Raw genomic sequence first — 26844 nt, forward strand, 5'->3', positions numbered from 1 at the left:
TGCTTTGGGAATCCCATTAAATTAGTTCTTTGTTTGGGAGTCAGTTTAGTTAGTGACATACAAGAGACTGCTACTGCTTTGGCAAAAAACAAAACGGCAACAAGAACCTATTTGTTTACTACCAGCTTCCTGAATGGCAGTGAATGCTATGTCATCTTAAATAATAGATTTTTTTAAAGCAAGCTTTTGAAACCGAAAATCACATCTGTGAAAAATGTCATGGCTATACATGGTTTCCCCAATCTTTGTAAAGGCTGAATTTGCTTTTAAATTCTAAATAAGACACACAATCTGTTGCTTCTTGTGTTGCTGTATTACCTTAAGTTTTATGTAAATCGCCAATTACCATTTTCAACAAATTTAGAACTTTCATTTATTAAAAGAAGACAAAATATTTGAGAAATTTATTGAAAAGAAAAGGTGTTTTTTGGGTAAAGCCTAATGCTTTCTCATTCTAGGCTCAGCATATACCGATGAGTCATGAAATCTTGTCTTGACTTACTCTCTGTAATTTGTATTACAGTAACAGTAGATATATTGAATATTTTTATATGTTTTTTTCTGCACAATATTCTAGTGCAATCTCCAAACAGAAAATAAGTGTTTTAGACAAAACAGTATGCAACAAGTACCCATAATATCCAAAACAATATTTATGATAAAACTGCTTTTAAAAATGTTTTCTAAACATATGAAAGACAATATGATGGCAAACTCATATATTCATATGCTTAATGAAATTTTAGGAATATTATTTAGGAAACAGATAACCACTATAGAGGTTGACAGTGATTTTTTTCTGTGGAGTACCAATGTATAAATAGAAAAGATAGTAGCACAATGCAAGTCTTGAACAAAAAAGCTTCTGCTGCTCAGCATCAATTAGATGTATCCAATCATTGCATTTAATAGTTCTTCCTTTTGAAATGATGATCTAGAGGGAAGACAAAATCTTCCAGAAAACAATGTAATCATTCTGAGGATTTTATTGACTATAATATAAAATGGAATCAGTCTATATTCCTCTAAAAACTAATGTTAATTTTTTTAAGTACATAAAATACAGTCAATAATCTCTATGTTATTATTGATTCTGAACCTACGTGACCCCTGTTGGAACTTTAACATCCACATACATCTTGAATTGCTCAGAGGACTCTAAAATATTTACCTGGGCCTTGTTTACCTTGTTCAAAAGTTTATTATGTTTCATACCATCAGATATTACTGAGTTCAATCTCTTATTATTCTTCTGAGTTAGTATTTCCCAGGATGAAAATACAGTGTATCAGATCTCAGAATACTGAGATTCAGAATTGGCTTTTTCGGAGAACCTTTAAAATTCAATGTGTTTGTCATTGTTTGAAGTCTGTTACTGTTTTTTAAAGAAAATGGAGCTAAGGAAAGGAGTGTATTTGATAATAAAAGTTTCTTATTCTACTAATCAGATTTCAGTTGATGAAATGTCATCCAGTATTTGTGCAGTAGTGAAAACATTTTGATCTTGGTGTCAAGACAAAGGTAGGAAGGAGAGAGGAAAAGGAAACAATGAAAAGAGAAAGGAAAAGAGGATTTGTCTTAAAATTGGGTTTGAATCGAGCCTTATATATACCTAAGAAACCATTATGGAGTTTGAGCCCCAACTGGACAAATATAAAGTAGATGAAAAAATAGAATGGAGGGTAGACTGTGGCATGATCTATGTGACAATTTTGTTTTGCTCCTAATAAACACTCTACTCATTTGATAGAATTTTTATTAACCTAATTCTTTATAACGTCTAAGACCTAATATTCATATGTAGATTATATAAATCACCATTTTAAGACTTTATTCTGGAAAAATACTCAAATTTGATTTTAAAGTGATTTGAATATTCAGGTTTGTAAGGAGAAAATGTTTCCAGTGATTATATCATCACTATGCATGTGCAAATTAATATAATACCTACTAAGTACAAGGCATTCAACACAGTCATTTAATCAGTGATTACTATTCTCACATAGGAGATAAAGGTCTCAGTTTGTAAACCACTGGCTATGGAGGTGGGAAAAAGATCTCTGATTACCCCCCAAGGGAGTCAAATAAAGCACCTCCGTATCAAAAGCAAAGTTTTAGGTTTAGTATGCCTCTGGTTTCAGATCATAAAAAAAAAACTTTGGCCTTGGGAATCAGATATGTCTGTTTAATTCTAGCTCTTTCACTTTCATGCACTAGGTGTGTAACCTTGGACAAATTACCTATCTTCTCTCAACCTTCCTTTCTCTATCTGTAAAATGGAGTTAAAAATACGAGCCACAGAGACTCATTAGCATCAAATGAAGTGAGCTGTGAAAGTTCTAGAACAGTCCCTGACAAAGTAGGCAATCAGGAAATGTTACAAGATAGTAAGAATAACTTTGCAATGGTGTGGCATAATGTCAGCAGCTTTTCCTGTTGAGGGGAAGCATTTTCTGTATGAGAAGAACGTTTCCTCAAAAAATAAGATATGACAGATACACCAGAAATACAGCTACACGTGCAACAACTCCTACAGAACACCTACTGAACGCTGGCAGAAGACCCCAGACCTCCCAAAAGGCAAGAAACTCCCCACATACCTGGGTAGGGCAAAGCAGAGAGATTCCCGCACAGAGGAGCGGTGCCGAGCGGCACTCACCAGCCCGAGAGGCTTGTCTGATCCCCCGCCAGGGCGGGCGGCGCTGGAGCTGAGGCTCGGGCTTCGGTCAGAGCGCAGGGAGAGGACTGGGACTGGCGGCGAGAACTCAGCCTGAAGGGGGCTAATGTGCCACAGCTAGCCGGGAGGGAGTCCGGGAAAACTCTGGAGCTGCCGAAGAGGCAGGAGACTTTTTCTTCCCTCTTGGTTTCCTGGTGCGCGAGGAGAGGGGATTAAGAGCGCCGCGTAAAGGAGCTCCAGAGACGGGCGCGAGTCGCGGCTGAAAGCGCGGAGCCCAGAGACGGGCGTGGGACGCTGGGGCTGCTGCTGCCGCCTCCAAGAAGCCTGTGTGCGAGCGCAGGTCACTGTCCACACCGCCCTTCCGGGAGACTGTGCAGCCTGCCACTGCCGGGGTCCCGGGATCCAGGGGCGGCTTCCGTGGGAGAACGCACGGCGCGCCTCGGGCTGGTGCAACGTCACGCTGACCTCTGCCGCTGCAGGCTCGCCCCGCACTCCGTGCCCCTCCCTCCCGCCCGGCCTGAGTGAGCCAGAGTCCCCGAAGAGGCTGCTCCTTTAACCCTGTCCTGTCTGAGCGAAGAACAGACGCCCTCCGGCGACCTACACGCAGAGGCGGGGCCAAATCCAAAGCTGAGACCCAGGAGCTGTGAGAACAAAGAAGAGAAAGGGAAACCTCTCCCAGCAGCCTCAGAAGCAGCGGATTAAAGCTCCACAATCAACTTCATGTACCCTGCATCTGTGGAATACATGAATAGACAACAAATCATCCCAAATTGAGGAGCCAGGAGTCAGTGCTGTGCCTCTGAGGTGGGAGAGCGAACTTCAGGACACTGGTCCACAAGAGACCTCCCAGCTCCACATAATATCAAACGGTGAAAATCTTCCAGAGATCTCCATCTCAACACCAGCACCCAGCTTCACTCAACGACCAGCAAGCGACAGTGCTGGACACCCTATGCCAAACAACTAGCAAGACAGGAACACAACACCACCCATTAGCAGAGAGGCTGCCTCAAATCATAAAAAGTCCGCAAACACCCCAAAACACACCACCAGACGTGGACCTGCCCACCAGAAAGACAAGATCCAGCCTCATCCACCAGAACACAGGCAGTAGTCCCCTCCACCAAGAAGCCTACACAACCCACTAAACCAACCTTAGCCACTGGGGACAGACACCAAAAACAACGGGAACTACGAACCTGCAGCCTGCAAACAGGAGACCCCAAACACAGTAACATAAGCAAAATGAGAAGACAGAAAAACACACAGCAGGAGAAGGAGCAAGATAAAAACCCACCAGACCTAACAAATGAAGAGGTAATAGGCAGTCTATCTGAAAAAGAATTCAGAATAATGATGGTAAAGATGATCCAAAATCTTGGAAATAGAATAGACAAAATGCAAGAAACAGTTAACAAGGACCTAGAAGAACTAAAGACGAATCAAGCATCGATTAAAAACACAATAAATGAAATAAAAAATACTCTAGATGGGATCAATAGCAGAATAACTGAGGCAGAAGAACGGATAAGTGAGGTGGAAGATAAAATAGTGGAAATAACTGCTGCACAGCAAAATAAAGAAAAAAGAATGAAAAGAACAGAGGACAGTCTCAGAGACCTCTGGGACAACATTAAACGCACCAACATTCGAATTATAGGGGTTCCAGAAGAAGAAGAGAAAAAGAAAGGGACTGAGAAAATATTTGAAGAGATTATAGTTGAAAACTTCCCTAATATGGGAAAGGAAATAGTTAATCAAGTCCAGGAGGCACAGAGAGTCCCATACAGAATAAATCCAAGGAGAAATACACCAAGACACATATTAATCAAACTGTCAAAAATTAAACACAAAGAAATCATATTAAAAGCAGCAAGGCAAAAACAACAAATAACACACAAGGGAATCCCCATCAGGATAACAGCTGATCTCTCAGCAGAAACTCTACAAGCCAGAAGGGAGTGGCAGGACATACTTAAAGTGATGAAGGAGAAAAACCTGCAACCAAGATTACTCTACCCAGCAAGGATCTCATTCAGATTTGATGGAGAAATTAAAACCTTTACAGACAAGCAAAAGCTGAGAGAGTTCAGCACCACCAAACCAGCTTTACAACAAATGCTAAAGGAACTTCTCTAGGCAAGAAACATAACAGAAGGAAAAGAACTACAATAACGAACCCAAAACAATTAAGAAAATGGGAATAGGAACATACATATCAATAATTACCTTAAATGTAAATGGACTAAATGCTCCCACCAAAAGACACAGACTGGCTGAATGGATACAAAAACAAGACCCATATATATGCTGTCTACAAGAGACCCACTTCAGACCTAGAGATACATACAGACTGAAAGTAAGGGGATGGAAAAAGATATTCCATGCAAATGGAAACCAAAAGAAAGCTGGAGTAGCAATTCTCATATCAGACAAAATAGACTTTAAAATAAAGACTACTAGAAGAGACAAAGAAGGACACTACATAATGATCAAGGGATCAATCCAAGAAGAAGATATAACAATTGTAAATATTTATGCACCAAACATAGGAGCACCTCAATACATAAGGGAAATATTAACAGCCATAAAAGGAGAAATCGACAGTAACACAATCATAGTAGGGGACTTTAACACCCCACTTTCACCAATGGACAGGTCATCCAAAATGAAAATAAATAAGGAAACACAAGCTTTAAATGATACATTAAACGAGATGGACTTAATTGATATTTATAGGACATTCCATCCAAAAACAACAGAATACACATTTTTCTCAAGTGCTCATGGAACATTCTCCAGGATAGATCATATCTTGGGTCACAAATCAAGCCTTGGTAAATTTAAGAAAATTGAAATTGTATCAAGTATCTTTTCCGACCACAATGCTATGAGACTAGATATCAATTACAGGAAAAGAGCTGTAAAACATACAAACACATGGAGGCTAAACAATACACTACTTAATAACGAAGTGATCACTGAAGAAATCAAAGAGGAAATTAAAAAATACCTAGAAACAAATGACAATGGAGACACGACGACCCAAAACCTATGGGATGCAGCAAAAGCAGTTCTAAGAGGGAAGTTTATGGCAATACAATACCACCTTAAGAAACAGGAAATATCTCGAATAAACAACCTAACCTTGCACCTAAAGCAATTAGAGAAAGAAGAACAAAAACATCCCAAAGTTAGCAGAAGGAAAGAAATCATAAAAATCAGATCAGAAATAAATGAAAAAGAAATGAAGGAAACGATAGCAAAGATCAATAAAACTAAAAGCTGGTTCTTTGAGAAGATAAACAAAATTGATAAACCATTAGCCAGACTCATCAAGAAAAAAAGGGAGAAGACTCAAATCAATAGAATTAGAAATGAAAAAGGAGAAGTAACAACTGACACTGCAGAAATACAAAAGATCATGAGAGATTACTATAAGCAACTCTATGCCAATAAAATGGACAACCTGGAAGAAATGGACAAATTCTTAGAAATGCACAACCTGCCAAGACTGAATCAGGAAGAAATAGAAAATATGAACAGACCAATCACAAGCACTGAAATTGAAACTGTGATTAAAAATCTTCCAACAAACAAAAGCCCAGGACCAGATGGCTTCACAGGCGAATTCTATCAAGCATTTAGAGAAGAGCTAACACCTATCCTTCTCAAACTCTTCCAAAATATAGCAGAGGGAGGAACACTCCCAAACTCATTCTACGAGGCCACCATCACCTTGATACCAAAACCAGACAAGGATGTCACAAAGAAAGAAAACTACAGGCCAATATCACTGATGAACATAGATGCAAAAATCCTCAACAAAATACTAGCAAACAGAATCCAACAGCACATTAAAAGGATCATACACCATGATCAAGTGGGGTTTATTCCAGGAATGCAAGGATTCTTCAATATACGCAAATCAATCAATGTGATACACCATATTAACAAACTGAAGGAGAAAAACCATATGATCATCTCAATAGATGCAGAGAAAGCTTTTGACAAAATTCAACACCCATTTATGATAAAAACCCTGCAGAAAGTAGGCATAGAGGGAACTTTCCTCAACATAATAAAGGCCATATATGACAAACCCACAGCCAGCATCGTCCTCAATGGTGAAAAACTGAAACCATTTCCACTAAGATCAGGAACAAGACAAGGTTGCCCACTCTCACCACTCTTATTCAACATAGTTTTGGAAGTTTTAGCCACAGCAATCAGAGAAGAAAAGGAAATAAAAGGAATCCAAATGGGAAAAGAAGAAGTAAAGCTGTCACTGTTTGCAGATGACATGATACTATACATAGAGAATCCTAAAAATGCTACCAGAAAACTACTAGAGCTAATCAACGAATTTGGTAAAGTTGCAGGATACAAAATTAATGCACAGAAATCTCTGGCATTCCTATATACTAATGATGAAAAATCTGAAAGTGAAATCAAGGAAACACTCCCATTTACCATTGCAACAAAAAGAATAAAATATCTAGGAATAAACCTACCTAAGGAGACAAAAGACCTGTATGCAGAAAATTATAAGACACTGATGAAAGAAATTAAAGATGATACAAATAGATGGAGAGATGTACCATGTTCTTGGATTGGAAGAATCAACATTGTGAAAATGACTCTACTACCCAAAGCAATCTACAGATTCAATGCAATCCCTATCAAACTACCAATGGCATTTTTCACAGAACTAGAACAAAAAATTTCACAATTTGTATGGAAACACAAAAGACCCCGAATAGCCAAAGCAATCTTGAGAATGAAAAACGGAGCTGGAGGAATCAGGCTCCCTGACTTCAGACTATACTACAAAGCTACAGTAATCAAGACAGTATGGTACTGGCACAAAAACAGAAAGATAGATCAATGGAACAGGATAGAAAGCCCAGAGATAAACCCACGGACATATGGTCACCTTATCTTTGATAAAGGAGGCAGGAATGTACAGTGGAGAAAGGACAGTCTCTTCAATAAGTGGTGCTGGGAAAACTGGACAGGGACATGTAAAAGTATGAGATTAGATCACTCTCTAACACCATACACAAAAATTAGCTCAAAATGGATTAAAGACCTAAATGTAAGGCCAGACACTATCAAACTCCTAGAGGAAAACATAGGCAGAACACTCTATGACATAAATCACAGCAAGATCCTTTTTGACCCACCTCCTAGAGAAATGGAAATAAAGACAAAAATAAACACATGGGACCTAATGAAACTTCAAAGCTTTTGCACAGCAAAGGAAACCATAAACAAGACCAAAAGACAACCCTCAGAATGGGAGAAAATATTTGCAAATGAAGCAACTGACAAAGGATTAATCTCCAAAATTTATAAGCAGCTCATGCAGCTCAATAGCAAAAAAACAAGCAACCCAATCCAAAAATGGGCAGAAGACCTAAATAGACATTTCTCCACAGAAGATATACAGACAGCCAACAAACACATGAAAGGATGCTCAACATCTTTACTCATTAGAGAAATGCAAATCAAAACTACAATGAGATATCATCTCACACCAGTCAGAATGGCCATCATCAAAAAATCTAGAAACAATAAATGCTGGAGAGGGTGTGGAAAAAAGGGAACACTCTTGCACTGCTGGTGGGAATGTGAATTGGTACAGCCACTATGGAGAACAGTATGGAGGTTCCTTAAAAAACTACAAATAGAACTACCATATGACCCAGCAATCCCACTACTGGGCATATATCCTGAGAAAACCATAATTCAAAAAGAGACATGTACCAAAATGTTCATAGCAGCCCTATTTACAATAGCCCGGAGATGGAAACAACCTAAGTGTCCATCATCGGATGAATGGATAAAGAAGATGTGGCACATATATACAATGGAATATTACTCAGCCATAAAAAGAAACGAAATTGAGCTATTTGTAATGAGGTGGATGGACCTAGAGTCTGTCATACAGAGTGAAGTAAGTCAGAAAGAGAAAGACAAATACTGTATGCTGACACATATATATGGAATTTAAGAAAAAAATGTCATCAAGAACATAGGGGTAAGACAGGAATAAAGACACAGACCTACTAGAGCATGGACTTGAGGATATGGGGAGGGGGAAGGGTAAGCTGTGACAAAGTGAAAGAGCGGCATGGACATATATACACTACCAAATGTAAGGTAGATAGCTAGTGGGAAGCAGCCGCATAGCACAGGGAGATCAGCTCGGTTCTTTGTGACCGCCTGGAGGGGTGGGATAGGGAGGGTGGGAGGGAGACGCAAAAGGGAGGGGATATGGGAACATATGTATATGTATAACTGATTAAATTTGTAAAATAAAAAAAAAATTAAAAAAAATAAAAAATAAAAAAAAATAAAAAAAAAATAAGATATTATTTAATGTGCTGCTTTCATCAATTTGGCAAAGGCCAAACTTACAAAATATCCAGAAATTTCTAATCATTGCAAGTTAGCCTATCACGTCATCAAGGCCATTTTGATATGAATTTAAACTAGAATTGCAAAGTTGAATGAAATTTCACTTCTGGTTTGCTCCAGTCCTCCAGATAGACTTAGTTTAAAATCAGAAAAGACTTTTGGATAGACCATGTTTTAAGGTTTTCATCTGGATTTTTAAATGGGACAGTTTTACAACTTGAATAGCCACTGGCTCCACTTGATCTCTCACTTTTCATAATCCTCACATTAACGTTATCCATAGAAATACATAGAGTAGTATATTATTATGATTCAAAGTTCCTCGAAAATGTGTGTTCCATTCCTCAGGTAGAAGAAGTTTCTTTGCAAACGTAGCCTCTATATGTGTATGTGTCCCTGTTAAAGAAACTAGTATTGAAATACAAGATTATACAACATTAGCATCTTACCTTCCTGTCATTTGTGCTCCCCACGATTTGGAGAAAAGCAGAAAACTGGTATTCTGCATCTGAATCTACCCTAGCAATGAAAGTGAAAGGAAATCACATCCTCAAACTTGAGGAAGGATAGTACGCAGATTGTGAAAAATCCTTCACCTGTCCCGTTTTACACAGTCTCCTGCCCAATGTTGAATCCTATTTTCAAATGGAATTGTTGAGGTTTAAAAATATATAGTTTAAGGGAAGTGGAAAAGCCATTTGGGCCATTGTCTCCTAAATGCATTAAAAATATCCCCTTTGTAAGGCATCTTGAAGAAGCATACAAATTACAAGGCTTGTGAGAACCACTGTTGAAAAATGCTGTGCGGTACCTTCATGTGATGTTTGCAACAATTGCTGGAGGTAACTACTACCCACTTTCCTTGAGGATCATTTCAGAGGATCAGCTAAAAATGCTGTTAACTATAAGAGACTCAAGCTGTCAAAATCTATTAAAGTGACATACCGTTAATGCTAGCTCAACCTAAAAAACAATCATCCTGTAATGAAATGCTTTATAGAAACTCAGGGAAGCTAGGAAATTCATGCTTCTCTACTAAATTAGCCAGTATTTGAGACCCATGGTGGCGTGGTATAGAAATGGTAATTTGACTCCCTGCGGTGGCTTAGTAATGGCCCCTTCATACTTATCCATAAGTGTGTGTGCTTTTTTGAATATATCTTAGAGACCTAGAAATGACTTTCCTCCAAAAAGGGGGGAAGAATTTGGAAGAAGCAGATGTGGGTAAAAAGAAAGGAAGTTTATTTTCCTTAGTCACCTCCCAAATTTGTTGCCAGTATATAAAAACATAGACATCAACACACTCTCATACACACACACACACACACACACACACACACACACCACACACACTCTTTGAACTGAGGCATGTCTATAAAGAGCATCTTTACAGTGACTTTATTTTTCAAATGGGAGCAGCAAGCACTGAACCCAGTGCAACTATCCTCACAACAGGATAGTCATAACCCCCATTCTGTCCATGGGCATCAAGTCTTTAGTTGAGAGAAAAAGACTAGATGATATTGACATGGCTGTAAATGAGGACCAGGATGAGATACTGCAGTACTTTACATCTTTCTGATAGTCGATAATGAAACACTATCACAGTATACAAAAGTCACATTGGACGAAAATAAAAGCTAGCATGCTCTCCTGACAATTTATAATTCCACCAAATTCATAGACTTCATCTCATCAGATTATTAGAGCCCTGCTCAGAGGGATCAATCATTGAGGAGTTCCTAAGTTTGAAGAAAGTGATTGGGAAGTATTTTCTCTTTACCCTACATGAAAGTAAGAAATAAAAGGGAATCTTCTTCAAGTGCAGAAACTTCATGACCCAAGGATATTAATGTTTCAGTTCTCAGGTCGGAGATGGCTCTACACTTAGGCAGATGTATTATCATCCAGAAAACACCATTTAAAGAGAGCTGTAACACTCTGGAATCATTTGCCCACTGCCCACCTCAACTCCATCCTTCCTCCTTTCTGCCTTGAAATTCCCTTCATTAAGTAGGCACTTAACTCTGGAAGCTTGCTATGAAATATGCTTCCTGCGAGAATTTTCTGAACTTTGCTTTAAGTGCAGATTGGCTCATCAGATTATTTAGCTAACACTTGTAGCTCTGATATGATAAAGTATAGTTACATTTCACTGAAGAAAGAGAAAATACATGTGAATTGATATTATAATTTTGACTTCCTTACAACTGTGTTCAAAGATCTCTATTATCTGGCTTTAGTTTATATTTCCAACCTTTTCTCCCACTTTTTCCTTTCACGTCGCATTCTGACTCTTCCCTATATAAACGTCACTTTTCTACACCTGTGACTCTGCTCATTTCTGAAGCCCTCACAGATGTCACATCCTTGATAAGTTGTCCATTGATAGATGAGATAACTTGAGACAGCTATTTACAGTAAAGAGTTTAGCTCCAATGTATGGTTTCGAGTAGTTCTCAAGTAACACATTACAGTGTGCATTAGAATCACCTGGAGTGCTAGCCAAAGATGGAGATTTTGCGGCTCCACCTCAAAGATTCTGATTTGGTACTTCTATGAGAACTACCAAACTACCAGAATATGCATTGTTATTAAGTCCACCAGGTGATTCCAATGCAGGTAATTCCAGGACCTCTTTTCAAGACAGTGCTCTAATAATCTTTCTCCTTTGCTTTTTAAATTTCTGGCAAAAGACTTCCCAGAAAACATTTTTTAAAATGAAATTGTCATTAAAAATTATTAATTCCCAGAATTCCATTCCAGAAATGCTAGAGTACAGACATTTTTATCTATCTTCCTAGCTGGATTGAAAGTATTTAGATGGAAGATAGCTAAATATGGGTTAATGAAATTGCTATTAATTACTTGTTGAGAAAATGTAGGAATCCCAAGAACATGCTATAATTTGCATCACTTTTGCACTGCCTCTACCAGCTCTGTAGTTAAAGAGTAACAAAACAACCATTTATGAAAGGGCAGGTTTAAGATGAAAATAATTCTTTTGCAAAACTCAGGAAACAGTATCAGAGCCTGCGAACTGTGCTCTTCCAACTGGAGAATCCTGTATTTGTAATAAATTCCTTTTGCTCTGGATGAGTTCTGCATTTTCAATGAGGTTAACTTGGCAACATTCTAGTTGATTTTAATAAAAATAGCTGCTTTGAGGACAGGGAGCTGAGGGTGCCAATTTTACAGCTGCCTTGCACGATTACTCTTACACCTCCTTCAGGGCTACTTAGAACCAGTAAGCAAATTAAGTGTATCGATTGCAATTTTGTTGGTCTAACCCCCTCTTTTTTTTTTTCTTAAGGAATAAACTTGATTCCTTTCAGTTTGTGTCTGTTCAGAGTCATCTCTTTTCTTTTCAGCCATAACACAAAGACAACATCATGGCTGGATCCACGACTTGCGAAAAAGGCTAAACCTCCAGAAGAATGCAAAGAAAATGGTAGGTTATTTAAGTTTTTATGGTGTTTCAGCGTTGCACTTTGAGAATGTGTGTTTCTTAAAAGAGGGTCTTGTCTAAAGAAGCCATAATCTGATTGAGACAATTTTAAAGCTGTAATATTTAATGCCCAGATAGGAGAAAGAATTAACTCGGCATTTCAGCAGTGCCATGTGGTTTTCCTTTTTCTCTCTGAGGGAACTGTGCTGGACATCACAGCTCTGTACTCTCTATGGGTTCTGTTTGACTCCTGGCCTGACTTCCCACCACCTACTAGGGAGTTTTTGTTTGCAATATGTCTCTCTGAGGACTCTGATCTTTTCATTGGAATTAAATATGGTGTATAGAGAAAAGTATTGTGGCACTATAAGTAATATTTTATTTTTGTGTTTTGAGGCATAGCATTCTTCTAGTTATTAAGGAACTGGTGATATAAAGATTTATACGTACGGCTTCTTTCCTTTAATCAAACATTTAAATACAACAATTGATTGCATGAATGTGCTGGGTTATCTTTAGTATTTTCCAGTTCCCAATGTAATGACGTTAATTTGCTTAAAAATCGGCTGTTTTCATCTATGTGAAGAGTTTTTAAAAATAATTTTGAGGATTACATGAAAGTAAACCTTGTTTTTAAAATAGTAAATTATATAAATGAAGTCTGTTACTGATGATATTTACAAGTTTTTGTAACATTGAGTTTAATGTTAAAAGAGTACTTATAATTCGTCTAAAATGATAAATAGTGTATACTCCTGATGATTCATTATTTGACTGCATTCACAGCCTTTATCTGATCAAATTATTAGAGCCTTGTTCAGAGGCATCTATCATTGAAGAGCTCTAAAAGTGAGGAAAGTGAGGAGGAGTATTTAAACTTTTAAGAAAGTTTTTAGAAAGTCAACTTTTTAAAAAGTCTATAACTGTAAAAGTCCTTTTATTTTAATGGCAATTCTGTCTTTCTCAGACAATATCAAGATAATATTGTTCATTCCTATGTTATAAGGTAACTGTTCACAAGCTGGTTATACAACTGAGCTAAATAAACAATCAGTTTACCGGTTATATGTACATATTTGAATGCATAAATGTCTAATTTTTATCACTACATATAATTTTATATTCATAGCTATGTCTGTATGCCTTCTGTATAAAAGTATAGGTATATGTGTGTGAATCTTTTACAATTATTTTGTGACCTGAGACTTTTGAGCACAATTAGGTTACATTTCATTGGCACTAATAAGACATATGTTGCAAATTATGATAGGTTATAAATTAAAATGACCTGATCTGCTATATCTGGGAGTTATGATTTACTGATGCCAGAGATATAAAACCATATATATATATATATATATATATACTAATTAAAATGAATTCAATGACTTTGTAGTTCTGTACCTGTTGAACTTCTCAGCTGTCTGTACATTTGAGTTGTTCTTTTCATTATAAAAGGCTATTAAAGTCAAATTTTAAAATCCTGGGAGAGATGTAGGTTTAACATTTTGCATAACTGTAACATTTCAGTGTTATCAGTTTTTCCCATATCTGTACTCATCTGTCTTCTCAACATGGTAGATGCCTAAAATATGATACCAGTACCTGTGAATTCATGTGATATTAAAAAATGAGTCCTAGAATACAGTCTTATAGCTCAGAATGAGTTATAACTGGTTAATTACTATTTTTCTTTTTCTACAAAATGAGTAATTCATAGATTTTGTTTCATACGTTACTGGAGTACTTTACAATGTAAACTAACATCTAGTTAGAATGCTATTGTTCCAGGCACATATTTTAAGTTTTCTTACCAAGAAAAGTGCTTTTTGGCCATACTGTTACTTCTGTTTTATTTTTCTTTAAATAACATAGATTAAAACTGCTTGTTTAAAATGTCGGATGTGAATGGATTGCTGTTGAGCCTACTAGTTAAGACAGGCTTCTTTATATCTATCACAGGTCAGCTCAGATCAAAGAAGTTAGTACTTTTCTGAATGCTGAAACATGTATAAAATGTATATAAAAATTGTAGAGGCTTAAGATGATAATATCTTTCACTAGCAAAGATTTATCCTTCTTCCACCACGGAGATGGAGTGGAGGCTAATTACCTTAATCCAATCAGAGCTGAGCCAACATGAGGTTGGATTGAGCTTTGGTGAGACCCAGTCTACCTCTGGTTTGCTTTTGTTCTTAGGGCGTTTGCCCACCCAGAGTTTCAACTAATAGCCTATTGTAGGTAAGCAAATATTTTCTATAAAGGGTCAGGTAGTAAATATTTTAGGCTTTGGTCACCCAGTTTCTTCGCAGCTACTCATTGTTGTACAAAAGTGACCAAAGTCAATATATAAATAAAGGGTATAGACATATTTCAATAAAACATTTCTCATAGACACAGAAATTTGAGTTTCATGAATTAAAATATTCTTCTTCTTTTGATATTTTTCTCAATCATTTAAACTTATGTAAACTGTTCTTAGCTCTTGGACCATACAAAACATAGGAGGAGGCTGGACTCGGTCCGAGGATGAACCCTGGCCTGGTGTATCCATGTGGAGCCTGCCCCTGGGCAGGTTTTGAACACCAATATTTTTAAAATATTTTTCTTCTCAGTAATTCAAGACTACCAAAAATCTGTGGTGCTTTTCAGGGGTTTTAGCTTAGTTTTTTGCCTCCAGACCGTGCATCTTCTGAATTTGACAGATTTCATCATGGATTGATTGGCATGTGTTAGAGCTTTGTCTGTCCCTCAAGTCTTTGCAACAGTCTGCTGGTTTCTCTCAACCCCAGTGATGGCCTTCTTCCCAGGCCAAGTCTGGATTCTTTCCACAGCCCAGAATCAACAAAAATCATCTACAACATTCCTCCCTTACCTCTCCAGGATTCTTTCCTCTTCAGATTCTTAGACCATTTTAGATCTGTTGTTTCAGCAGTTCTTTGATTCCTTTGTATTGTTTATTTGTTATATTTGATCTAGATTTTCTTTGTGTTCTCTTAACCTGCTCACTTCATCCTACCTGGAAGCAGAAATTTTAGTGCAGTAATTTTTATTTTTTTTTTTTTTTTTTTTTTTTTTTTTTTTTACTTTTTTTTTTTTTATTTTACAAATTTAATCAGTTATACATATACATATGTTCCCATATCCCCTCCCTTTTGCATCTCCCTCCCTCCCTCCCACCCTCCCTATCCCACCCCTCCAGGCGGTCACAGAGAACCGAGCTGATCTCCCTGTGCTATGCGGCTGCTTCCCACTAGCTATCTACCTTACGTTTGGTAGTGTATATATGTCCATGCCGCTCTTTCACTTTGTCACAGCTTACCCTTCCCCCTCCCCATATCCTCAAGTCCATGCTCTAGTAGGTCTGTGTCTTTATTCCTGTCTTACCCCTATGTTCTTCATGACATTTTTTCCTTAAATTCCATATATATGTGTCAGCATACAGTATTTGTCTTTCTCTTTCTGACTTACTTCACTCTGTATGACAGACTCTAGGTCCATCCACCTCATTACAAATAGCTCAATTTCATTTCTTTTTATGGCTGAATAATATTCCATTGTATATATGTGCCACATCTTCTTTATCCATTCATCCGATGATGGACACTTAGGTTGTTTCCATCTCCGGGCTATTGTAAATAGGGCTGCTATGAACATTTTGGTACATGTCTCTTTTTGAATTATGGTTTTCTCAGGGTATATGCCCAGTAGTGGGATTGCTGGGTCATATGGTAGTTCTATTTGTAGTTTTTTAAGGAACCTCCATACCGTTCTCCATAGTGGCTGTACCAATTCACATTCCCACCAGCAGTGCAAGAGTGTTCCCTTTTTTCCACACCCTCTCCAGCATTTATTGTTTCTAGATTTTTTGATGATGGCCATTCTGACTGGTGTGAGATGATATCTCATTGTAGTTTTGATTTGCATTTCTCTAATGAGTAAAGATGTTGAGCATCCTTTCATGTGTTTGTTGGCTGTCTGTATATCTTCTGTGGAGAAATGTCTATTTAGGTCTTCTGCCCATTTTTGGATTGGGTTGTTTGTTTTTTTGCTATTGAGCTGCATGAGCTGCTTATAAATTTTGGAGATTAATCCTTTGTCCGTTGCTTCATTTGCAAATATTTTCTCCCATTCTGAGGGTTGTCTTTTCGTCTTGTTTATGGTTTCCTTTGCTGTGGAAAAGCTCTTAAGTTTCATTAGGTCCCATGTGTTTATTTTTGTCTTTATTTCCATTTCTCTAGGAGGTGGGTCAAAAAGGATCTTGCTGTGATTTATGTCATAGAGTGTTCTGCCTATGTTTTCCTCTAGGAGTTTGATAGTGTCTGGCCTTACATTTAGGTCTTTAATCCATTTTGAGCTAATTTTTGTGTATGGTGTTAGGGAGTGATCTAATCTCATACTTTTACATGTCCCTGTCCAATTTTCCCAGCACCACTTATTGAAGAGACTGTCCTTTCTCCACTGTACATTCCTGCCTCCTTTATCAAAGATAAGGTGACCATATGTCCGTGGGTTTATCTCTGGGCTTTCTATCCTGTTCCATTGATCTATCTTTCTGTTTTTGTGCCAGTACCATACTGTCTTGATTACTGTAGCTTTGTAGTATAGTCTGAAGTCAGGGAGCCTGATTCCTCCAGCTCCATTTTTCGTTCTCAAGATTGCTTTGGCTATTCGGGGTCTTTTGTGTTTCCATACAAATTGTGAAATTTTTTGTTCTAGTTCTGTGAAAAATGCCATTGGTAGTTTGATAGGAATTGCATTGAATCTGTAGATTGCTTTGGGTAATAGAGTCATTTTCACAATGTTGATTCTTCCAATCCAAGAACATGGTACATCTCTCCATCTATTTGTATCATCTTTAATTTCTTTCATCAGTGTCTTATAATTTTCTGCATACAGGTCTTTTGTCTCCTTAGGTAGGTTTATTCCTAGATATTTTATTCTTTTTGTTGCAATGGTAAATGGGAGTATTTCCTTGATTTCACTTTCAGATTTTTCATCATTAGTATATAGGAATGCCAGAGATTTCTGTGCATTAATTTTGTATCCTGCAACTTTACCAAATTCATTGATTAGCTCTAGTAGTTTTCTGGTAGCATCTTTAGGATTCTCTATGTATAGTATCATGTCATCTGCAAACAGTGACAGCTTTACTTCTTCTTTTCCCATTTGGATTCCTTTTATTTCCTTTTCTTCTCTGATTGCTGTGGCTAAAACTTCCAAAACTAGGTTGAATAAGAGTGGTGAGAGTGGGCAACCTTGTCTTGTTCCTGATCTTAGTGGAAATGGTTTCAGTTTTTCACCATTGAGGACGATGCTGGCTGTGGGTTTGTCATATATGGCCTTTATTATGTTGAGGAAAGTTCCCTCTATGCCTACTTTCTTCAGGGTTTTTATCATAAATGGGTGTTGAATTTTGTCAAAAGCTTTCTCTGCATCTATTGAGATGATCATATGGTTTTTCTCCTTCAGTTTGTTAATATGGTGTATCACATTGATTGATTTGCGTATATTGAAGAATCCTTGCATTCCTGGAATAAACCCCACTTGATCATGGTGTATGATCCTTTTAATGTGCTGTTGGATTCTGTTTGCTAGTATTTTGTTGAGGATTTTTGCATCTATGTTCATCAGTGATATTGGCCTGTAGTTTTCTTTCTTTGTGACATCCTTGTCTGGTTTTGGTATCAAGGTGATGGTGGCCTCGTAGAATGAGTTTGGGAGTGTTCCTCCCTCTGCTATATTTTGGAAGAGTCTGAGAAGGATAGGTGTTAGCTCTTCTCTAAATGCTTGATAGAATTCGCCTGTGAAGCCATCTGGTCCTGGGCTTTTGTTTGTTGGAAGATTTTTAATCACAGTTTCAATTTCAGTGCTTGTGATTGGTCTGTTCATATTTTCTATTTCTTCCTGATTCAGTCTTGGCAGGTTGTGCATTTCTAAGAATTTGTCCATTTCTTCCAGGTTGTCCATTTTATTGGCATAGAGTTGCTTATAGTAATCTCTCATGATCTTTTGTATTTCTGCAGTGTCAGTTGTTACTTCTCCTTTTTCATTTCTAATTCTATTGATTTGAGTCTTCTCCCTTTTTTTCTTGATGAGTCTGGCTAATGGTTTATCAATTTTGTTTATCTTCTCAAAGAACCAGCTTTTAGTTTTATTGATCTTTGCTATCGTTTCCTTCATTTCTTTTTCATTTATTTCTGATCTGATTTTTATGATTTCTTTCCTTCTGCTAACTTTGGGATGTTTTTGTTCTTCTTTCTCTAATTGCTTTAGGTGCAAGGTTAGGTTGTTTATTCGAGATATTTCCTGTTTCTTAAGGTGGGATTGTATTGCCATAAACTTCCCTCTTAGAACTGCTTTTGCTGCATCCCATAGGTTTTGGGTCGTCGTGTCTCCATTGTCATTTGTTTCTAGGTATTTTTTAATTTCCTCTTTGATTTCTTCAGTGATCACTTCGTTATTAAGTAGTGTATTGTTTAGCCTCCATGTGTTTGTATGTTTTACAGCTCTTTTCCTGTAATTGATATCTAGTCTCATAGCATTGTGGTCGGAAAAGATACTTGATACAATTTCAATTTTCTTAAATTTACCAAGGCTTGATTTGTGACCCAAGATATGATCTATCTTGGAGAATGTTCCATGAGCACTTGAGAAAAATGTGTATTCTGTTGTTTTTGGATGGAATGTCCTATAAATATCAATTAAGTCCATCTTGTTTAATGTATCATTTAAAGCTTGTGTTTCCTTATTTATTTTCATTTTGGATGACCTGTCCATTGGTGAAAGTGGGGTGTTAAAGTCCCCTACTATGATTGTGTTACTGTCGATTTCTCCTTTTATGGCTGTTAATATTTCCCTTATGTATTGAGGTGCTCCTATGTTGGGTGCATAAATATTTACAATTGTTATATCTTCTTCTTGGATTGATCCCTTGATCATTATGTAGTGTCCTTCTTTGTCTCTTCTAGTAGTCTTTATTTTAAAGTCTATTTTGTCTGATATGAGAATTGCTACTCCAGCTTTCTTTTGGTTTCCATTTGCATGGAATATCTTTTTCCATCCCCTTACTTTCAGTCTGTATGTGTCTCTAGGTCTGAAGTGGGTCTCTTGTAGACAGCATATATATGGGTCTTGTTTTTGTATCCATTCAGCCACTCTGTGTCTTTTGGTGGGAGCATTTAGTCCATTTACATTTAAGGTAATTATTGATATGTATGTTCCTATTCCCATTTTCTTGTTTTGGGTTCGTTATTGTAGTTCTTTTCCTTCTGTTGTGTTTCTTGCCTAGAGAAGTTCCTTTAGCATTTGTTGTAAAGCTGGTTTGGTGGTGCTGAACTCTCTCAGCTTTTGCTTGTCTGTAAAGGTTTTAATTTCTCCATCAAATCTGAATGAGATCCTTGCTGGGTAGAGTAATCTTGGTTGCAGGTTTTTCTCCTTCATCACTTTAAGTATGTCCTGCCACTCCCTTCTGGCTTGTAGAGTTTCTGCTGAGAGATCAGCTGTTATCCTGATGGGGATTCCCTTGTGTGTTATTTGTTGTTTTTGCCTTGCTGCTTTTAATATGATTTCTTTGTGTTTAATTTTTGACAGTTTGATTAATATGTGTCTTGGTGTATTTCTCCTTGGATTTATTCTGTATGGGACTCTCTGTGCCTCCTGGACTTGATTAACTATTTCCTTTCCCATATTAGGGAAGTTTTCAACTATAATCTCTTCAAATATTTTCTCAGTCCCTTTCTTTTTCTCTTCTTCTTCTGGAACCCCTATAATTCGAATGTTGCTGCGTTTAATGTTGTCCCAGAGGTCTCTGAGACTGTCCTCTGTTCTTTTCATTCTTTTTTCTTTATTTTGCTGTGCAGCAGTTATTTCCACTATTTTATCTTCCACCTCACTTATCCGTTCTTCTGCCTCAGTTATTCTGCTATTGATCCCATCTAGAGTATTTTTTATTTCATGTATTGTGTTTTTAATCGATGCTTGATTCATCTTTAGTTCTTCTAGGTCCTTGTTAACTGTTTCTTGCATTTTGTCTATTCTATTTCCAAGATTTTGGATCATCTTTACCATCATTATTCTGAATTCTTTTTCAGATAGAGTGCCTATTACCTCTTCATTTGTTAGGTCTGGTGGGTTTTTATCTTGCTCCTTCTCCTGCTGTGTGTTTTTCTGTCTTTTCATTTTGCTTATGTTACTGTGTTTGGGGTCTCCTTTTTGCAGGCTGCAGGTTCGTAGTTCCCGTTGTTTTTGGTGTCTGTCCCCAGTGGCTAAGGTTGGTTTAGTGGGTTGTGTAGGCTTCTTGGTGGAGGGGACTACTGCCTGTGTTCTGGTGGATGAGGCTGGATCTTGTCTTTCTGGTGGGCAGGTCCACGTCTGGTGGTGTGTTTTGGGGTGTTTGCGGACTTTTTATGATTTGAGGCAGCCTCTCTGCTAATGGGTGGCGTTGTGTTCCTGTCTTGCTAGTTGTTTGGCAAAGGGTGTCCAGCACTGTAGCTTGCTGGTCGTTGAGTGAAGCTGGGTGCTGGTGTTGAGATGGAGATCTCTGGAAGATTTTCGCCGTTTGATATTATGTGGAGCTGGGAGGTCTCTTGTGGACCAGTGTCCTGAAGTTCGCTCTCCCACCTCAGAGACACAGCACTGCCTCCTGGCTACTCAATTTGGGATGATTTGTTGTCTATTCATGTATTCCACAGATGCAGGGTACATGAAGTTGATTGTGGAGCTTTAATCCGCTGCTTCTGAGGCTGCTGGGAGAGGTTTCCCTTTCTCTTCTTTGTTCTCACAGCTCCTGGGTCTCAGCTTTGGATTTGGCCCCGCCTCTGCGTGTAGGTCGCCGGAGGGCGTCTGTTCTTCGCTCAGACAGGACAGGGTTAAAGGAGCAGCCTCTTCGGGGACTCTGGCTCACTCAGGCCGGGCGGGAGGGAGGGGCACGGAGTGCGGGGCGAGCCTGCAGCGGCAGAGGTCGGCGTGACGTTGCACCAGCCCGAGGCGCGCCGTGCGTTCTCCCAGGGAAGCCGCCCCTGGATCCCGGGACCCCGGCAGTGTCAGGCTGCACAGGCTCCCGGAAGGGCGGTGTGGACAGTGACCTGCGCTCGCACACAGGCTTCTTGGCGGCGGCAGCAGCAGCCCCAGCGTCCCACGCCCGTCTCTGGGCTCCGCGCTTTCAGCCGCGACTCGCGCCCGTCTCTGGAGCTCCTTTACGCGGCGCTCTTAATCCCCTCTCCTCGCGCACCAGGAAACCAAGAGGGAAGAAAAAGTCTCCTGCCTCTTCGGCAGCTCCAGAGTTTTCCCGGACTCCCTCCCGGCTAGCTGTGGCACATCAGCCCCCTTCAGGCTGAGTTCTCGCCGCCAGCCCCAGTCCTCTCCCTGCGCTCTGACCGAAGCCCGAGCCTCAGCTCCAGCGCCGCCCGCCTCGGCGGGGGAGCAGACAAGCCTCTCGGGCTGGTGAGTGCCGCTCGGCACCGCTCCTCTGTGCGGGAATCTCTCTGCTTTGCCCTACCCAGGTATGTGGGGAGTTTCTTGCCTTTTGGGAGGTCTGGGGTCTTCTGCCAGCGTTCAGTAGGTGTTCTGTAGGAGTTGTTCCACGTGTAGCTGTATTTCTGGTGTATCTGTGGGGAGGAAGGTGATCTCCGCGTCTTACTCTTCCGCCATCTTACCCGGAAGTCCAGTGCAGTAATTTTTAAATTGTACATTTTAGACTTTACTGGGTTGCATGCTATAAATTCTTTATTATCATTATCATACTTAATCCCTCAAGATTGAATTCCATGTTATGTATGTGTGTATACTATTATGAATGTACATATGTATGTGTATGTAGATATGGATCTGTAAATGTATGCTTCTTCAGTTCTGTTTATATAGATGCTTGAAGGTAATTACTTAGTCACCTATAGTAAGATGAAGTCAAGTAAAAGAGAGATGGAAGGAGGTATCAACTGATTTAAATTATTCTTGGCGAGAGAAAAAACTAGCAAATGTTTTCTCATTGGCATCAAGGAGGGAAAAGCCACCATGGATGGCTCAGTACAAATACTTATTAAACAACTACTTATTCTGTTGACACTAAAGCCATCATTTTGCTTTTTTATTTGAAGGATAACACAGATACTAAACATAACAACATACTTCCTTCTCTCAAAATATGGTTGAAAATACTAAAGTCATTGTGTTCTGTGCAATTGTCACAGCTCTGTGCATTTTTGGAATTTAAGCACCAGTCTACATGGCAGAAAAAAGTCTCCACCTACTACAAGACTCTAATATTAGGATTTGGGGGAGTGCTGTTTAGCAAGCCAATATAGTCTTTTACAAAATGCAACAGAAATAACAGTTAACTATTAAATAATGTGGATGCAAGATTGGTTGAACTGTATATAAAGCACCATCATATTGTCCCCAGTCCTGAGAATCAGCACTGTGATGTTTGTCTGAGATATTTCCAATCATAAACATCCCAGTGGTGACACATTCCACATGAACCACTGAATTAGGGTCAATATCAAAAGTGATTCAATCCCGGTAGGACTCTTGATAAAGTTGAAAAGTGACTAAAATCAGTAGGACTACAGTATTGTATTCAGGAGAGGAAATTATGTAGGATTTGTTGTCAGGGAAAGCTGTATTCCAAATCAAAATCTGTGGGCTTTTAGGCAGGTACTTAATCTCTGGGAGCCTAGGTTTTCTTACCTGTAAATGGAAATGATATCTATTTCATGCACATTTAGTTTCACAAACAAGAAGGACAGAGTTTGTTGCACCATGGGCTCTAAATAACTGCTTCTTTATTTTCATTCGAGTATGCTCTGAGCCAACAAATTAGTCTCATAGAAGACAACGGGGAAGAAATTCAGAATGGTTGGCCTACCTTAAGAGCCTTTAATTTCTCTAGGGTGTCCTGAAGAGGTAGAAAAGAACAAACCCATGTAGGCAAAACTTATCCAGCTAGCTAATTCCAGCCTAATATTAATAGATGGGAGTTTCCCCCCCTCCATTCTGTTAAACTAGCTCTAAATTTCACAGAGTTATAATTAGAGCTGTATGAATTGGGTGACGTCATTTCTGTATTCTGTACCTATGAATTGTGAGTTGTTTCATGTTACCATAGGAAAGAAAAATCACATAATCTTAACCTTTTTACATACATGAAAACTGCATTTCAACTTACATGAACTAAAGCTTTGAACTATTACTTAATCTATCTTAAGAAAAAAAAAAAAAGCTATGTCTGAAATGCTCATGAACAAAGATAGCATAAGCTTTGTTTCATATTTATTAAATGGATTTTTTCCAAGATAAGGAGGTTACCTTTCTAAAATAATAGAAAATGCTAATTAATTTCAGGTCATTTCTTTTTTTTTTTTTCAGGTCATTTCTTAAGTGAGTTTTATAGAAATGACAGAAAGATTTGGACATGCATATTTTTATTTTTGTAGTTCAAATTCTTTTTCTAGACTACATAATTTATTTCCCTTAAATAGGGACTTTGGCCTATTTTCTCATTAAATTTGTATTGATCATTAGAGCTCCTAATTTCTCAAGTTTAAATATGATCAAATTAATATATCCCTTGAATAGTTGTTTTTCTAATCTGATAAACCTGCTAAGATTATATTTGTAAAGTATCTTGAAATTTTTTCACTAGGAAGAATTAATAAAAAACAGACTCTAAAAATATTAACTATTCAAGTACTAAAACTTTAAAGTTGAAAAGATTCATTTATATGCAAATATTGAACTCCTAATGTTTAAATATTATGAACAAACTAATTTGTGTATTTTGTTTCTATACTGATATTTTGAGTGTTTTTGTTAAAAAAATGAGGAAATTTAGAATATCTTAACAGAAGCAGTTAGTTCTTATTTCACTGACTGGTAATTATTTGTATTACAGTAAGTCCTCCACATATGAACGAGTTCCGTTCTGAGAGTGCTTTCATAAGACCAATTTGTTTGTAAATCCAACGAAGTTAGCCTAGGTACCCAACTAACACAATCGGCTATATAGTACTATACTGTGATAGGTTTATAATACTTTTCACACAAATAATACATTAAAAAACAAACACAAAACATAAAGAAAACATTTTTAATCTTATAGTACAGTACCTTGAAAAGTACAGTAGTACAGTACAACAGGTGGCATACAGGGGCTGGCATCGAGTGAACAGGGAAGAAGAGTTACTGATTGGAGGAGGGAGAGGAGGTGGGAGATGGTAGAGCTGAAGGATCATCAGCAGTAGGAGATGGAGGGCAAGCTGCAATTTTACTCTCATCTGACGTTGATGGCACAGGTTCTGGTTCCTTGCTGGATTCAATTCTATCTACCCTCTTGAAAAAATGATCCAGTGATATCTGGATAGTAGCTCTTTTTTTCTCGTCATAGATGACACAGTAGCACTGGACTGCATTCTGAATGGCTGCTACAACCTTCATGTACTGTTCTACGTTCGGGTCCTGTGCCTCAAAAACTAACAGTGCCTCCTCAAATAAAGAAAATCCCCTTGCCATTTCCTGTGTCATGAATCTCTTTGGTTCTTCAGTTACTTCTGCTTCCTCTTGTCTTTCTTTGTCCTTTCCTTGGGGCTCCAGTTCCATCAGGTCTTCATTAGTAAGCTCCTCATGTTGCATAGCAAGGAGCTCAGTGTTATAAGAATGAGCGACATCTACCATCTTTTCACCTCGCTCCACTCTCTCAATTATTTTCGGTTTTGTTTCCATCGTCATCGCTTGGCACTTCTTAGCAGTACCAGCTACATCACCACTGCTTTTATGCTTGCTTCCAGACATCCTGGGCTTGAAATAAAGATACTGTACTACTGTACTCTATATAGTACTATACAGTAAAGTACACAAAAGCACAACCACTTGTAGAGGATGCAAACACATGACAATGTGCACCAGATGTGTGAACTAACTTATGTGATTGGACATGCAAGCGCAAGTTCACATCTTTGAAAGTTCGCAACTTGAAGGTTAGTATGTAGGGGACTTACTGTAGTCATGATTTTCTATAGCAGCACTTTGAGATATGCTCTATCCAATAATATAGCACCCTTTCCATGATTTCATCTCAAGAGTACTAAGAAAAAACAATATTTTAGGAATATAAATTTTGGGGGGAGGAAATAATATTAATCCAAAATAAATCATATAGGATGGATATTGCACTGTTGTGCACAGGTACCAGATTCTGGGTTGTTACTGGCTGTCATTTGTTCTATTTGGTCCCATTCTCTTCTGATGGGTTGGTGTCCAAACAATTAAAGTTGTTAGATGTTTGGAATATCTTTCCTTCCCTAATTGTTTATTTGTTTCCCTTCTACCTATTAATATTTACTTCAGCTATAAAGTCGTACCTACAGAACGATTATGAAATTTTGTCCTCCGTTAGTTCTTGATTTCTCAACTTACATTTATGCTTAGGAATAAGTTGTGTCTTATCCTTACTCCTTAATGCACACAAGTTTAAAAATAATCTTGACATCATTGAATCTGTTCTACACAGTAGCAAAATTATTTTAAATTTTTTCAAAGGTGACTTTTTTTAAAGCATTCTAAAGCCACAGGAAATAACAAAAGGATGACAGGGAGGTCCCAAACACCCTTCATGAAGCCTCCCCCATGTTAACATCTTATATATATATAATACAATATCAAAATCAGGTAACTGACTTTGGTACAATGAACAGAACCTATTCAGACTTCACCAGTTATACAAGTGGTCATTTGTGTGTGTGTGTGTGTGTGTGTAGTTCTATACAATTATATCACATGTGTAGCTCCACATAACTATAACCACAATAAAGATTCATTACCACAAGGCTCCCTTATCTACCACTTTGTAGCCATATACGTCTCTTCCCACTGCACAAACCTTAGACACTAATCTATTCTCCATTTCAATTACTTTGTTATTTCAAATGTGTTATACAATAGAATCATACAGTGTGTAAACTTTTGAGATTGCTTTTTCCACTCAATTTAATTATGTTGAAATCCATTCAATGGTTTGCTACTTTTTATGTACCAATGTTTGTGTAAGCATTTACCCACTGAAGGACACCTGGATTATTTCCAGTTTTTAGCTAATACAAATAAAACTACAACAGACATTTGTATACAGGTTTTTGCATGAACATAGGTTTAATTTCTCTGGGATAAGTGACCAAGAGTGCAATTGCTAGATTAGTATAGAAAGTGCATCTTTAGTTTTAGAATAAACTACCAAACTATTTTCCAGAGTGCCTGTACTCTTTTATTGTACATCCCCACCAGCAGTGAAGGAGTGATCCAG

General features: G+C 38.0%; 1 protein-coding gene across 1 annotated transcript in view; it reads left to right on the top strand.

The window, feature by feature from the left end:
• MAGI2 (membrane associated guanylate kinase, WW and PDZ domain containing 2) overlaps nucleotides 1-26844 on the top strand; it is a 1346582-nt gene that overhangs the window by 853179 nt on the left and 466559 nt on the right. The window contains exon 6 of the mRNA XM_060107590.1: nucleotides 12472-12551. Within this exon, the coding sequence (XP_059963573.1) occupies nucleotides 12472-12551 (80 nt within the window). The remainder of the gene's footprint in view (nucleotides 1-12471; nucleotides 12552-26844) is intronic.

The sequence above is a fragment of the Mesoplodon densirostris genome, chromosome 9 (assembly GCF_025265405.1).
Source record: "Mesoplodon densirostris isolate mMesDen1 chromosome 9, mMesDen1 primary haplotype, whole genome shotgun sequence".
Classification (NCBI taxonomy): Eukaryota; Metazoa; Chordata; class Mammalia; order Artiodactyla; family Ziphiidae; genus Mesoplodon; species Mesoplodon densirostris.